This window comes from Bufo bufo, chromosome 4 (genome assembly GCF_905171765.1).
Source record: "Bufo bufo chromosome 4, aBufBuf1.1, whole genome shotgun sequence".
NCBI lineage: Eukaryota > Metazoa > Chordata > Amphibia > Anura > Bufonidae > Bufo > Bufo bufo.
In genome coordinates, this window is record NC_053392.1 from 320,417,521 (window position 1) to 320,434,401 (window position 16,881).

A 16,881-nucleotide genomic window follows, 5' to 3' on the forward strand; every position below is an offset into this window, starting at 1 on the left:
AGCAGATGCCATCAATATCACATGGATGGGGATCTGATGCCCAGCACTCTCACCAATTAGCTGACTGAAGGGGTGCTAACATCCTTCACCAGACATAGCTCTGTGAACTTGGGAGGTACTGCAGCTCACTGCTGCTCAGTCCCATTCAAGTGACTAGAACTGGGATGGAATATAAGAAACTCAAGCTACAACATGTTCGGAGCTGTGCCTGGTAAACAATAATATAACCGTAGGACAAGGTATGTATGAGCTTGCAGACTGTGAATGTAAACAAAATTGTTCACATTCACTGACAGCATACTAATATCTTGAGGTAAGGGGTATCCCAAGCTATATTAGAATGGTGTAGAGCTTCATTTATGCATGAATTAAATCTTTAAATATGGGTCACATAAGTTGGCATGTTTGAGAGCTACCTCATAGCGCCCCCCTGGAAACGCTCTGTTTTAGAGTACACGTTACCCGCAGAGTGAGTCTCCCTTTCACACTTCATCCTGTTTTCAGTGCACTTCTCACATAGCAGCTTGTTGTTCCCCATTAAAAGCTCGACAGATGTAAACTGGTAGAGACAGGACTGAACTGAGCATTCTTTGGAGCTGGTTACGTAGCCCTGGGAGAGGGTTTGGAAAGCATTTTGTGGGTCCTGGGATTGCATACACTTTGCATAAGAACAAGGCTGATTGCTTGTGCTGTTGACATCTTTGCAGGAGTCTAAATTCTCTGCCACTTGATTGAGGTTGAGCTTGGACATTACCCCACGGACTTCATCAAGGTCAATGTTACTATTAGTAGACAGCGGACTCTCCAAAGTTACATGATTTTTGGGATTATCGCACTCCCTCTTTGATTCCCTCTGGATTGATGAACTTTCACAGTCTGAAGCCTCACTGTCCGCATCTCCGCTGCTCTCCAGCTGGCTCTCACCATCTCGTTCACTGCCATCAGATTGACTGCCAGTCTTCACACCCCTAGAAGTAGACTTTGCCTCCTGTACAAACTGTTCAGACTGCATATTACCATCCTCAATTATTACAACACTTTTGCTGTTGTCAGAAGTAGATTTGTGCCAAATTTTCTGTCCTTCATTTACTTGATTCTACAATAAATTAGATAAGGACATACATGTTAGCCAGTTTCTTTCAAATCTAGCCATATAACTGTAGAGCCATAAGTGTAAAATAAAACAAGCGCATTTTTACATACAGTAGGATGAGGAACATTTTTATGACAATTTGAAGGGTTTTTGCCAAGATTATGATCATAAGGTGATAAGTAGCAAACACACATTTCTCTACATGTAAAATAAACCCCTATGCTGGACCCTCATCAAAGGGATGTCTCCGTTATGCTGCTTGGGGCTGTGTCCTCTGGTATCCCATTTCTACCCAGGACAAGCGCCCGCAGTTCTCTGTTCCTTCTGCAATACAGCATCTATTGGTGCACTGTTGGCAGCGTATGCACTGGCAGTGAACAGGATGAAGGTGAGCATAATAGACATGCAAGAAGCAGGACTAACAGCACAAGGAGACTGGAAAATGCAGCATCTTTTAGACGTGTTCTGCTGTATTTAGTGGGGAAATGGGACAGATCTGCATTACTATGGAAGAGCTGTAGTACCCCACTGCACAATGTTCCAGAGCGATGTGGTCCTTTTAATCAAATCATGATCTATTGGGGAGTCGGGCTGTCATTTATCTTTAATTTCCTATTATAGACTTATATAGCATATCCATGTTATACACGATAAATGTATAATAGGTGCCTTTGGGAGAAGTGGTCACGTATATCAGAGGCCTTTCTAATGGAGTTATGGAAACTGTACAGCATGCTTGCTTGGCTGTTTTAGAAATTCCCACAGAAATGAATGGGATATGAGTGGTGCATATGTGCAGCCAGCATTATCTTCACTACATCTGAAGATATAGCTGTTAGAAATAAATTTGGCAGTGAATGCAGCTGAAAGTTAAAGTAAAAGGTTTCACTGCTTGCACTCCCAATTCGATTTCTAACTGCTATATCTCCCAATGTAGTGGAGATAACGCTGTAATTTTGGTCTTGTTTGAAAGCAGCCCTCCCTTCCCTCACCTGGTGCATGTGCAGCCACTTCTGTGTATTCCCTGCTTCGACATGGATGGGGTGGAATGGGGTGGTGGATCCCCTTTCTAAAGATGCATGCAGATCCCTAAGATGGGAGCTGCACCCATCAAGCATTCATGCCATGTCCTGTGGTTATCCCTCAAAGGTCTATAATAGGATAACCATTTAATAAAATATACATGGGAGACTTCAACTACCCAGATATTAGACTGGGAAACTGAAACCTGTACATCTCATAAAGGATACAGGTTCTTGGCAATAACCAAAAACAATTACCTTTACCAACTGATTCAGGACCCGACTAGAGGGACGGCCACACTGAATTTAGTATTAACTAATAGACCTGACAGAACAACAGATGTACAGGTTGGGGGACACCTGGGAAATAGTGACCATAAAAAAATAACCTTCCAATTGTCATTCAAAAGAGTGTTTCTTCAGGGTGGAACAAAATACCAGGACTTCAAAAAAGCTAAATTTAGCCAACTAAGAGAGGCCATAGGCCTAACTAACTGGGACAAAGTCCTCAAAAATAAAAATACAGCCACAAAATGGGATATTTTTAAAACCATCCTAAAAGCTAATTGTGAGAGGTACATACCGTATGGGAATAAAAGGTTAAGGAACAAGAAAAAAACAATGTGGATAAATAGGATTGTAAAGAAAGCAATAAATGACAAAAATAAAGCATTTAAATCACTAAAACAGGAGGGTAGCACGGAAGCATTGAAAAACTATAAGGAAAAAAATTGAATATGTAAAAGACAAATAAAAGCCGCCAAACTAGAGACCGAGAGATTAATTGCCAAAGAGAGTAAAACTAACTATAAAATGTTCTTTAATTATATAAATGGTAAAAAAAAAGTATAAATCTGAAGGTGTCAGCCCTTTACAGAGTAATGAGGGGGGAGTTGCAGACAGCAATGAGGAGAAAGCAAAGCTATTAAATAATTTTTCTCCAATGTATTCACTGAAGAAAATAAACTGTCAGATGAAATGCAGAATGTAAAAGTAAATTCCCCATTAAAAGTGTCCTGTCTGACCCAGGAAGAAGTACAGCGGCGTCTTAAAAAGATTAAAATAGACAAATCTCCAGGACCAGTTGGCATACACCCACGTATCCTAAGGGAATTAAGTAAAGTAATGTCATAGCCAGACCCTTATTTCTGATATTTAAGGACTCTATACTGACAGAGAGTGTTCCACAGGATTGGCGCATAGCAAATGTGGTGCCAATATTCAAAAACGGTCCAAAAACAGAGCCCGAAAACTATAGGCCGCTATAGTTTAACATCTGTCGTGGGTAAACTGTTTGAAAGTTTTCTAAGAGATGCTATCTTGGAGTACCTCAATGAAAATAAGCAAATAACGCCATATCAGCATGACTTCATGAAGGATCGGTCATGTCAAACTAATTTAATCAGTTTCTATGAGGAGGTAAGTTCTAGAATTGACAGCAGCAAATCAATGGATGTCGTATATCTGGACTTCTCCAAAGCATTTGACACTGTACCACATAAAAGGTTAGTATATAAAATGAGAATGCCTGGGCTGGGAGAAAATGTCTGTATGTGGGTAAGTAACTGGCTCAGTAATAGAAAACAGAGGGTGAGTAATGACACACACATTTAGATTGGGTCACTGTCACTAGTGGAGTATGTCAGGTCTTAGTATTGGGCCCTATTCTCCACAATATATTTATTAACCCCTTCCCGACACATAACGTACTATTACGTCATGGAAGCCACTGCGTTCCCGCGATTTGACGTAATAGTACGTCATGGTGATCGGGCGCGAGCGATCACTGCAGGGGCCTGGCAGTCCTTGGTAGCCGGGCCCCTGCTGTATCCGCCGGCATCGCTGTAAAAGCCGATTCCGGCAGTTTAACCCTTTCCATGCCGCGGTCCGCGCTGATCGCGACATAGAAGGGGTTTGTGTCCGGTCAGCGAGCGCATCGAGTGCCCGCGCTGCTGTGGCGGGGACTCGATGTGTCAGAAGGCAGCCCGATGCCGTGCAGAAGCTGCCCAATGCCTTGCACGGCATCGGGACCTGCATTCTAGTACACGAACAGGCAATGCATTACAATACAGATGTATTGTAATGCATTTCAGAGGGGATCAGACCCCCAAAAGTCAACATCAGAAATAAAGTAAAGGAAAAAAAAAGTTTAAAAAGTGTTTTTTTTATAAAATTTAAGGTAATAAAATTAATAAAGTAAAAAAAACAAAAAAAAAAAACACCTCTTTCCCCTTATTTTATAATAAAAAACAGAAACAAAAAACCCCCACACATATTAGGTATTGCCGCATCCGTAATGACCAGCACTATAAATATATCACATGATCCACCCTGTCCGATAAGCACCATAAAAAATAAAAATAAAATACATTTTTGTCACCTTACCTCACAAAAAGTGCAACATCAAGCGATCAAAAAGGCGTATGTCCCACAAAATTGTACCAATCAAACCATCACCTCATCCCACAAAAAATGAGCCCCTACCTAAGACAATCGCCCAAAAAAAAAATATATATATAGCTCTCAGAACATGGAGACACTAAAACATCATTTTTTTGTTTCAAAACTGCTATTATTGTGCTAAAGTGAAATACTTGAAAAAAAATATATACATATTAGGTATCGTCACGTCCGTAACAACCAGCTCTATAAAAATATCACCAAAAAAGCAATTTTTGCCACCTTACATCACAAAAATTGCAACACCAAGCGATCAAAAAGGCATATACCCCCCAAAATAGTACCAGTCACCTCATCCTGCAAAAAATGAGTTCTTCCCTAAGACAATTGGTCAAAAAATAAAAAAGCTATGGCTCTCAGACTATGGATACACTAAAATATCATTATTTCGGTTTCAAAAATGCTATTGTGTAAAACTTAAATAAGAAAAAGTAGACATATTAGGTATTGCCACGTCCGTAACGATCTGTTCTATAAAAAAGTCACATGACCTAATCCCTCAGGTAAATGCTGTAAAAATAAATAAAAACTGCGCCAAAACAACCAATTTTTTGGTCACTTTTTGCCCCATAAAGTGTAATAATTAATGATCAAAAAATCATATGTACCCAAAAATGGTACCAATAAAAACGTCAACTCTTCCTGCAAAAAACTAGCCCCTGCAGAAAAATAAAAAAAATAGCGCGTTCAGAAAATGGAGATACAAAAACCTAATTTTTGTCTTCAAAAATGCTTTATTATGTAAAACTGAAACAAACCTCATAGAAAGTAGTCATATTTGATATCATTGCGTCCGTAACAACCTGCTCTATAAAAATAGCGCATGACCAACCTATCAGATGAATGTTGTTAAAAATTAAAAAAAACTGTGCCAAAACATAAATTTTTTGGTTACCTTGCCTCACAAAAAACGTATTATAGAGCAATTAAAAATCATATGTACCCCAAAATAGTACCAATAAAACTGGCACCTTATCCCGTAGTTTCCAAAATGTGTTCACTTTTATGAGTTTCTACAGTAAGGGGGGCTTCAAATGGGACATGGCATCTAAAAACCAGTTCATCTAAATCTGCCTTCCAAAAACCATATGGCATTCCTTTCCTACTGCGCCCTGCCGTGTGCCCGTACAGCAGTTTACGATCACATGTGGGGTGTTTCTGTAAACCGCTGAATCTGGATAATAAATATTGAGTTTTGTTTGGCTGTTAACCCTTGGTTTGCTAATGGAAAAAATGGATTAAAATGTAAAATCTGCCAAAAAAGTGAAATTCTAAAATGTCATCTCCATTTTCCATTAATTCTTTTGGAACACCTAAAGGGTTAACAAAGTTTGTAAAATCAGTTTTGAATACCTTGAGGGGTGTACAGTAGGTGAACCCGATTTTGTGTCAATCTCGCTCTCTTTCTCGGCGAGATTGAGCACCTACGAGCCCCATCGCGGGAGCCAGCGCCGAGCTGGCTTGCCGCGATGGAGACAGAGCCGTCATAGAAGCGACGGGAGATCCGACTTGGATTCCCGCCAATTCTACACGTGTGCGGCGTTTGTTATGAATCCTGAGGGGGAAGTCCCCGCCGGATTTTAAATAAAAATCCGGCATGGGTCCCCCCCTCAGGAGCATACCGGGCCCTTAGGTCTGTTATGGGTTGTAAGGAGAGCCCCCCCTACGCCGAAAAAAACGGCGTAGGGGTCCCCCTACAATCCATACCAGACCCGTATCCAAAGCACGCTACCCGGCCAGCCAGGAAGGGAGTGGGGACGAGCGCCCCCCCCCCCCCCTCCTGAGCCGTACCAGGCTGCATGCCCTCAACATGGGGGGGTTGGGTGCTCTGGGGCAGGGGGCGCACTGCGGCCCCCCCACCTCAGAGCACCCTGTCCCCATGTTGATGAGGACAGGGCCCCTTCCCGACAACCCTGGCCGTTGGTTGTCGGGGTATGCGGGCGGGAGGCTTATCGGAATCTGGGAGCCCCCTTTAATAAGGGGGCCCCCAGATACCGGCCCCCCACCCTAAGTGAATGAGTATGGGGTACATCGTACCCCTACCCATTCACCTGCAAGAAAAGTGGTAAAAACACAAATAAACCACACAGTGTATTAAAATATTTTATTTTTCTGCTCCGGAGGCCGCCCCCTGTCTTCTTTATTAGCTCTTTTACCAGGGGGGGCTCTTCTTCTTCCGCTATCCCGACGGGTCTTCTCCGCTATCCGGGGGGTCTTCTCAACTCTCCGGGGTTCTCCTTCTGTCTTCGCCGCCCTCCGTTGTTGACTCGGCGCACCCCGGTTCTTCGTCTCGCGAGATCTCGGATTTTAAATAAAAATTTAGCGAGACGAAGAACCGGGGTGCGCCGAGTCAACAACGGAGAGCGGCGAAGACAGAAGGAGAACCCCGGAGAGTTGAGAAGACCCCCCGGATAGCGGAGAAGACCCGTCGGGATAGCGGAAGAAGAAGAGCCCCCCCTGGTAAAAGAGCTAATAAAGAAGACAGGGGGGTCTTCTCAACTCTCCGGGGTTCTCCTTCTGTCTTCGCCGCTCTCCGTTGTTGACTCGGCGCACCCCGGTTCTTCGTCTCGCTAAATTTTTATTTAAAATCCGAGATCTCGCGAGACGAAGAACCGGGGTGCGCCGAGTCAACAACGGAGAGCGGCGAAGACAGAAGGAGAACCCCGGAGAGTTGAGAAGACCCCCCGGATAGCGGAGAAGACCCGTCGGGATAGCGGAAGAAGACAGAAGGAGAACCCCGGAGAGTTGAGAAGACCCCCCGGATAGCGGAGAAGACCCGTCGGGATAGCGGAAGAAGAAGAGCCCCCCCTGGTAAAAGAGCTAATAAAGAAGACAGGGGACGGCCTCCGGAGCAGAAAAATAAAATATTTTAATACACTGTGTGGTTTATTTGTGTTTTTACCACTTTTCTTGCAGGTGAATGGGTAGGGGTACGATGTACCCCATACTCATTCACTTAGGGTGGGGGGCCGGTATCTGGGAGCCCCCTTATTAAAGGGGGCTCCCAGATTCCGATAAGCCTCCCGCCCGCATACCCCGACAACCAACGGCCAGGGTTGTCAGGAAGGGGCCCTGTCCTCATCAACATGGGGACAGGGTGCTCTGAGGTGGGGGGGCCGCAGTGCGCCCCCTGCCCCAGAGCACCCAACCCCCCCATGTTGAGGGCATGCAGCCTGGTACGGCTCAGGAGGGGGGGGGGGGCGCTCGCTCGTCCCCACTCCCTTCCTGGCTGGCCGGGTAGCGTGCTTTGGATACGGGTCTGGTATGGATTGTAGGGGGACCCCTACGCCGTTTTTTTCGGCGTAGGGGGGGCTCTCCTTACAACCCATAACAGACCTAAGGGCCCGGTATGCTCCTGAGGGGGGGACCCATGCCGGATTTTTATTTAAAATCCGGCGGGGACTTCCCCCTCAGGATTCATAACAAACGCCGCACACGTGTAGAATTGGCGGGAATCCAAGTCGGATCTCCCGTCGCTTCTATGACGCGCTTGCTGGGATGTGCTGTCACTATTCCAGTGAGTGCGAGATCTCGGCACCATGTCGCCGAGTATCAGCGCGACGCTGTCGTGCTAAAAGCACAATATCACAAACACCTACTGTAGTTTCTAAAATGGGGTCATTTTTGGGTGGTTTCTATTATGTAAGCCTCACAAAGTGACTTCAGACCTGAACTAGTCCTTAAAAAGTGAGTTTTGGAAATTTTCCGAAAAATTTCAAGATTTGTTTTCAAACTTCTAAGCCTTCTAACGTCCCCAATAAATAAAATGTGAGTTTCAAAATTATCCAAACATGAAGTAGACATATTGGAAATGTAAAGTAATAACTATTATATAAGGTAGTGATATCTATTATAAAAGTAGAGAAATTGAAATTTGAAATGAAAATTTGGGAATTTTTCACAAATAAAGGTGAAATATATTGACTCAAATTTATAACTATCATAAAGTACAATGTGTCACGAGTAGTGTTGAGCGAACTTGTGTTTTAAGTTCGGCGTCTAAAGTTTGGGTTATCGAAGTATCCAGTTATGGATTCCGCTACCATGGACCATAACGGAATTTAGAATCCATAACGGGATACTTCGATAACCTGAACTCGAACTTTAGACGCCGAACTTAAAACACAAGTTCGCTCAACACTAGTCACGAGAAAACAATCTCAGAATGGCTTGGATAAGTAAAAATGTTCCAAAGCTATTACCAAAAAGTGACATGTCAGATTTGCAAAAAATGGCCTGGGCAGAAGAGCGAAAACTGTCCTGGGGTAGAAGGGCTTAATGATCTTGTAGAAGGCTTGCACAGTAAAATATTTTTTGCAGATGACACTAAACTGTGTAAAATAATTAACATGCAAGAGGACAGTATACTGCTACAGAGGGATCTGGATAGATTGGAGGCTTGGGCAGATGAGGTTTAACACTGACAAATGTAAAGTTATGCACATGGGAAGGAATAATGCAAGTCACCAGTACATACTAAATGGTAAAACACTGGGTAAAACGGACGTGGAAAAGGACCTATGAATTTTGGTGAACCGCAAACTAAGCTGTAGAAACCAGTGTCTGGCAGCTGCTGCCAAGGCCAGTAAGATAATGGGTTGCATCAAAAGGGGCATAGATGCCCGTGATAAGAACATAGTCCTGCCACTCTACAAATCACTAGTCAGACCACACATGGAGTACTGTGTACAGTTCTGTGCTCCTGTGAACAAGGCAGATATAACAGAGCTGGAGAGGGTCCAGAGGAGGGCAACTAAAGTATAACTGGAATGGGGGGACTACAGTACCCTGAAAGATTATCAAAATTAGGGAGATCTAATAACTATGTATAAATATATCAGGGGTCAGTACAGAGATCTCTCCCATCATCTATTTATCCCCAGGACTGTGACTGTGACGAGGGGACATCCTCTGTGTCTGGAGGAAAGAAGGTTTGTACACAAACATAGAAAAGGATTCTTTACGGTAAGAGCAGTGAGACTATGGAACTCTCTGCCTGAGGAGGTGGTGATGGTGAGTACAATAAAGGAATTCAAGAGGGGCCTGGATGTATTTCTGGAGTGTAATAATATTACAGGCTATAGCTACTAGAGAGGGGTCGTTGATCCAGGGAGTTAAGGTATTCTGATTCGAGTCGGGAAGGAATTTTTTTCCCACTAATGGATCATTTTGTCTTTCTCTGGATCAACATTGCAGCATAACAGGCTGAACTGGATGGACGTCCGCCTTTTTTCTGGAGTGTAATAATATTACAGGCTATAGCTACTAGAGAGGGGTTGTTGATCCAGGGAGTTATTCTGATTGCCTGATTAAAGTCGGGAAGGAGTTTTTTCCCCTAAAGTGAGGAAAATTGGCTTTTACCTCACAGTTTTTTTTTTTGCAGGATAACAGGCCGAACTGGATGGACAAATGTCTTTTTTCAGCCTTATAAACTATGTTACTTATAAACTATGTGCTAAAACATCATACTGGTAATAAACACTACGTTTCTAATAGAATATTACACTGTATATCCAACTTTTTTGCCTACTTCATCCTGTCAAACTGAAATCCAAGTCAGCAAATACTGAACGGGTTTATATGTACACATCAATACGTAAGAGGAAACGATTGTACCGTAGGCAGACATCTATTCAAATATTTTTTCAACCTGATGGCATGAAGTTTCAGATATATTGTTTTATAAAGGTGGAAAATATTCTTACATTGTTGTTCAACCCAGGGTCTGACTTGTATATCCTCGTCCCCGGTGAGTTGTCTTTACATTGACCTGATGTGTTATCCTGAGAGACTTTTGCTTTGTTTCCTCTACTGCAGATTACAGGTTTGGAGACCTAAGTTAACATCACAAAATGGAAAAGGTTTGACATTCACAGCTGTAAATTCAGTAGTTACAACATCCCTGTCTCTGGTCTAACGTATAAGGGTGGATTAGCATGTAGAGCAGACAGTCACAGGCAGGGATAAATAGGGGAGGGTTGAGAGAGTTTTTTTTTTTTTTTTTACAGAAAATTATATACTTTCAAATCAAAAACCCTTTTTAGTCCCACAGTGTTCCTTGAAGTAATCACGATGAGCTCGGCAGTGTGGAAAAATGAGAGCATGGTGACGCCAAAGCGAGAGCAGCTTTTTACACAATGACAATCATACTGCTCAGCCAGCCAAAAGAAGTTCTGCAGGGACCTACCATGCCATGTGTGTGATTATTTTCATGTTATGCTCCTGCCATCTTATACATGATGAAAGACAACCCTACAGGCAGGTCCAAATTCACCTATAGGTACAGAAGTGCTCATTGCAGGGTTCTGCTTTATTTTCGAAGAGAAACCATTTTAAAGCTATACATTAATTAAAAGGATTCCCTGGGCTACAGATATTGATCTATCTTCAGGATGAGTCATTAACATTAGGTGGGGGTCCAAGGATAGGTCATCAATATCTGTAGCCTGGAGAACCCCTTCCCATTTAAGGTGTAGCCTACTTGATGGGGGGAGTCAAAGAGGGCCACACAATCTGTGCTTACAGGCTCCCGAGATGTAAATTTGGTACTGCCTATAAGACAAGGCATCGACAATATGATACAATAGTTGTTAACTCATAGTCCTAATTAGGGCTGGGCGATTAATCACACTAATTTTATTAATCAGTCCTTTTAGTGTCTGATTATTTATTTTTTTAAATCATGATATCAAAATTCTTTCTTCCGGTACACTGTACCAGCAGAGGCTGTATAGTCTCTTTAGTCCCTGCTGCCCGAGTCTTTAATCCTGGTACGGGTGCAGGGACTGAAAAGACTCCTCACAAATAGTGTTGAGCGAACTCGTGTTTTAAGTTCGGCGTCTAAAGTTCGGGGTTTGGTTATCGAAGAATCACGTTATGGATTCCGCTACCACGGACCAAGTTATGGTCCGTGGTAGCGGAATCCATAACGCGATTCTTTGATAACCCGAACTTTAGACGCCGAACTTAAAACACAAGTTCGCTCAACACTACTCACAAAACTGTGCTGGTATAGTGCTGCACAAGTGCTGGAGGACATTTGATGATGTCATCGTCATGCAATAAGTGTAGGAGGGGGCAGAGCTCAGCAGTGGAGGAGAGAAGTGGTAGGGAAGGACCTGTAATGATGATGTGACATGAGGGAGCGGAGCTTTGTATGGAGGAGAATAAATTGGCTCGCAGAATGCAATGGATTCAGTGTAAGAGTCAGGTAAATGTTACGTGTTGTAGCTCTCTTCTCATATACCTCCTCCCTGTAATGTCCTCTGATAATAATGGCCTGGACATGCTGGGAGTTGTAGTTCTCTCCTCTTATACTTCCTTCCTGTAATGTCCAATAGCTTGTTGAGTGAAACAATCATTTACGTAGATTTCTAGTTTCATTTGGCTGACGCTGTTCTATAGATTATGGTCTACATTCTGTGTGTGGTAGTATCGTCACTCACTGTCCTGGGTGTCATGTACTCCTTTTTGGGGTTATAAAAAGTAGCCACCCCGTGGCTGGGCTAGTTGACATGTTTTATATTTAGCTAATTTAGCAAGAAAAAATTATAATCAAGATATATGAAGTTGAAATAATTGAGATAATTTTTTTTGCCAAAATCGCCCAACCCTAGCTCTAATTATCATATTAAGGGTATTAATAGCATTAAATTAACATTTGCTAAAATACACCACAAGCCATAAATGAAGACGACGACTCACTCACCCGCCCCTCTATAATTGGCAGAGAAAGATCAATAAATGCTTCATTTACAGATGAAATCTAGAGGAACAAAACCATGATCACCAGTTATAAGCTCTACTCAATGCACATAGTAAATCTGGTTTTCTAAAATACAGCATCACTGTTCGTTTCATGTTAGAAAATATTAGAAATAAGCAACCTAAGGCGACTTTTACACTAGCGTTTTTACTGGATCCGGCAGGGTTCAGCAAAAACGCTTCCGTTACTGATAATACAACCATCTGCATCCGTTATCAACAGACCTGGGGTTGTATCATCTTTAACATTGCCAAGACGGATCAGTCATGAACTCCATTTAAAGTCAATGGGGGACGGATCCGTTTTTCTATTGTGCATGCTGCGGTTTGCTCTCCGGTATGAGAACGGAATGGAATGCATTTTGGAGCACTCCGTTCTGTTCAGTTACGTTTTGTCCCCATTGACAATGAATGGGGGCAAAACAGAAGCATTTTTTTTTTCCCGGTATTGAGACCCTATGACGGATCTCAATACCGGAAAACTAAAACGCTAGTGTGAAAGTAGCATAAGTAAGTGGGGCGGTGGTCGTTCTGAGGGCAGACACTGCAGAGTGGGCTCGGAAAACTGAACACTGATGAGTGGCCTCGGAGCTGGTATCCGAAATACTTCGCTCCATCCTAAATAACTTCTAGATATCTGTTACAGACATCATGAAAATTAGGCATTGCTGTTATAAGTATTACAGCATTTTCCATTAGACAAGTTATGCAACTGTCACCTTGGCTAACAAGATATTACTCCTTTTCCTACTTCAAAGCTGTATAATGGGATATACTTACATTTTCACATTCTTCACACATGACTGTGCTGGTTAATTCACCAACAAATATTCTGTCAATAAAATTAGCTTTTATGCCTTCTCTTCCATAAGCTAAAAATTCAGAAAATACTGATGGTTAACAGCACAGAATATCTGTTTCAACACGTTCTTGGAATACTATGGAATCAGTCTACATTAATTACACACTAACCACTAGATGGCACTAAAGATTCACAGGGCAGCACTAGTTAATGGAAGCTTTGAAATTTCAGACCCAAAATGATATGTTGATCACAGCAGGCAGCGTTCCACGAATCTTAAAATACCAAACTGTTGAAAAAATTGCTACATGTTGACAAAAATAGTAATTAAGACTTTTTCATCCAGAGAAAATAGCTAAGAAATTATGTCAATCTGGGAATAAATACATACATATGTCTTATTTGTACCTTTTACTTTTCTCTTTGTATCCTCATCTGCAGTTTTAGCAGTTGGGTTGTTAAATGCTTTCAAAATCCCAGATTGTATACGCTGTAAGAGGAAGAACATGCTGTTATGCAGGAGGCTCAGATTAAATACAATCTAATACATCCAATATAAAATAGAGGCATATCAATGTCAGATAGGTGTGTCTCCCAAAGTGAAAGACAGCGTACCGTGCATGCACAGCGAGTGTGGTTGGCTTTTTTCGGAAGTCCCATAGCAGTGAATGGCGAGCAAGTCCACTGCTCCATTCCCCATTATGGGACTGCTGGAAATAGTAGAGCTTGAGTTCAGCCATTGACGTGTGAGATGATCCAATCAGTTTAAGTTACAATATTAACTGGTTCCAGGGCTACCATTTAAAGTGAACCTTTCACCTACATTTCACTTAAACTATCAAAAGTACCTTATAGATCATCCTCATTGTGTTATCATACAGTCTTGTCCCGCTTTTCTGCCATGTATATGCATGAAAAAAATCGCCTTATAAAGTACTCTTCTCCAGCTCCACAAGTCACGATAGAAGTCAAGGGGGTAGCCCTTCCCTGGGACCGCGCTTGTACAGACGGCTCATGCGCCGTTGGACTCAAGCGTGGTCCTGTAACTGACTCGCGCATGCGCCGTCCCCGATGCCTGTACAAGCGCTGTCCCGTCGACTGAGCCGGGTGTCAATTAGACTGCATAGAGGCGGGGTTAGGGAAGGAATTACAGCCTGGAGTGAAAAAGCGGGACAAGACTGTATGATAACACAAGGAGGATGATCTATAAGGTACTTTTGATAGTTTATTAAGTGAAATGCAGGTGAAAGGTTCGCTTTAAAAGGTAAAAATATTGTAAGCCAAGACCATAACTCTATGGAAAACTGGTCATTGGTTACAAATCCCCAAAATGTCATCCTAAAGTAAGAGAAAATGAAGATTAAAGAAAATTTTGCATCTAACTAGTACAGATAGCGCAAATTATATAAACCACCTTCAGTATCTGTTACTGACTTTCTTCTATAAAGAAAAGGAGCTTCCTCAGGGTCCTTTACAGTACACAATGTACCTGAAAACTGAGGCACTCTGACCCGGTGTCCAGGAGAGCAGCTTCTCCTTGCACAGGTAAGAACATGCAGTACCGCACGGTCTGGAGAGAGGTGCTCCTAGACAACCAGTACACCTGTTACACCAGTAAAATGGCCATGATGCTTGGCTGGAACTTCCAGTCAATCATAAGGGCTACAGATCAGCAGTGTCTATCCATTGTATATTAAGTATGGTTTCAAGTAACAATAGCCCAGAAAAGACCACTGTGTGTTGAAAATATTGTATCCTGAGGTAGCTGTAACTTGAGGGGCCACTGTATATCTACAATGCGAATGCATCATATAGTGCAAACGTAAAACCTCTAATATGGGATTGTGCAAGACTGTACTCCTGCACTGTCCTCCATTCATGGCCAGCACTAATATTTATTTCATCCATTATGCGAAAACACACACATATACTCTACATACAAACTATATGGACAAAAGTATTGGGACACCTACACATTACACCTGCAGGAGCTTTTGTGACATACCATTCTAAATCCATAGGCATTAACATAGAATTACCCCTCCCTCCTCCCTTGCAGATAAAACAGCTTCCGCCTTTCTAGGAAGGTTTTCTACAGTACAAGACATGTTGGACAAGAGAACCTGGCTTGCAATCTCCCTATCTAGTTCATCCCAAAGGTGTTTGACGGGATTGAGGTCATGGCTCTGTGTGGACTAGTCACATTCTTACACACCAAACTCACCCAGCCATGCCTTTTTGGAACTTGCTTTGCGCTCTGGAGCACAGTCATGCTTGAAGAGTATATAGGGCCTTCCCCAAACTGTTTCCAAAAAGTTGGACGAAAGGGACGCAAATGAGCTCCTAACAAGCTCTGCCTCTAATACCACCAGATGTAAGGTAGCTATTCTATAAGTCAATGTTCGACCCTTTAAATAGGTCTTGAGACATGACTAAATTCTATCATGACATAGATTAAAGGGAACCAGTCACCACAAAATGCAATGCAATCTGCAGGCAATGTGTTATATAGCAGAAGCTGAGAAGACGGATATAGTTTATATCAATCTGTGTTGTTTATATCAGATGTAGTTTTATTGGAAAAGATTCAGTAACATTTGTAATTTCTCTTTCTGACTTCAGTTGTACACAGAGGAAGTGTTATCAGTAATTGATAGCATTCTCTGTGCAAGTGTGTATACATAGCTGTCAGTCACTGATAGTTGTACACAGGGAGGTATTATCAGTGATTGATAGCATTCTCTAAGTGTGTATACATAGATATCTGTCAGACACTGATAGTTGTCTGCTAATTCGTGCAGTCTAAACACGCCTTAAGTGTGTGTACAGACATAGCTGTCAGTCACTGATAGCTGTACACAAAGGCAGTCTTAAGTATAGAAAGAACAGATGTTCAGTGAAAAAGCTTTACTAAATCTATTTCCGCAAAACTAAAAATCAATCTGCTCATTTCCCCCTGCTCTCTAACATGCTGTCTGCAAACTGCACTGCATGTTGCGGTGAGAGGTTCACTTTAAAGTGGCTTTCTGAAAAATAAAGAAATCTTAACCCATTAAGGACGAAAGCCTTCAGGGAAATTTCGAAACAACACATCCTAAAAGTAAACATTGTTTTTTCCAGTAAAGATTTAAAGTAGCACTCCCACATACATTTTTATTCTCAGATCTGTTAGAAAGTTACATGATGTAAACTGTAGTGAAGCTAATTTTCTTATCACTGACTGTATTTGTGAGTGATAACCTCCCTTCTGATCTTCAGCTATGTCACGTGACCAGGAAGCCAGTTTCTCTATGTGTTTCTATGGCAGCCTCAATGTCAGTCTCATAGGAATGAATGGAAAAGTAACTGACTTCCTGTTCTGTCTCAGTTGTTGGTCAAATAGCACAGCTAAGGATCAGAAGGGAGGTTATAACTGAAAAATATAGATGCTGGTAAGATGCTTCACTACAATTTACATCATGGAGCTGTCTAACAAAATTGTTTGTGGGAGTGCTACTTTAACTGTGGTACCAAAACAAAACCAGTATTTTTAATTTTTCATTAGTTTTATATAGGGGGAAACTAGCAAAAATGGGTAAATGCAAATTTCATAAATTTTTCGCTTTTAAAAATTAAAACAGTTTACCCCAACACTTTATAGAACAATATAATCCTTTCAAGTGTATGATGACTCTAAATGTGTACTTTGCACAATATAGATAGTTACTATAACATCCCAGAACAAAGGGCACCATAGTATT

General features: G+C 42.1%; 1 protein-coding gene across 1 annotated transcript in view; it reads right to left on the minus strand.

Annotated features, from left to right (window-relative positions):
• USP45 (ubiquitin specific peptidase 45) overlaps positions 1-16,881 on the minus strand; it is a 170,451-nt gene that overhangs the window by 17,640 nt on the left and 135,930 nt on the right. The window contains exons 10-14 of the mRNA XM_040428797.1: positions 13,550-13,631; positions 13,120-13,211; positions 12,284-12,340; positions 10,281-10,409; positions 463-1,096 (exon numbers count right to left, since the gene is read on the minus strand). Coding sequence (XP_040284731.1) covers positions 463-1,096; positions 10,281-10,409; positions 12,284-12,340; positions 13,120-13,211; positions 13,550-13,631 — 994 coding nt within the window. The remainder of the gene's footprint in view (positions 1-462; positions 1,097-10,280; positions 10,410-12,283; positions 12,341-13,119; positions 13,212-13,549; positions 13,632-16,881) is intronic.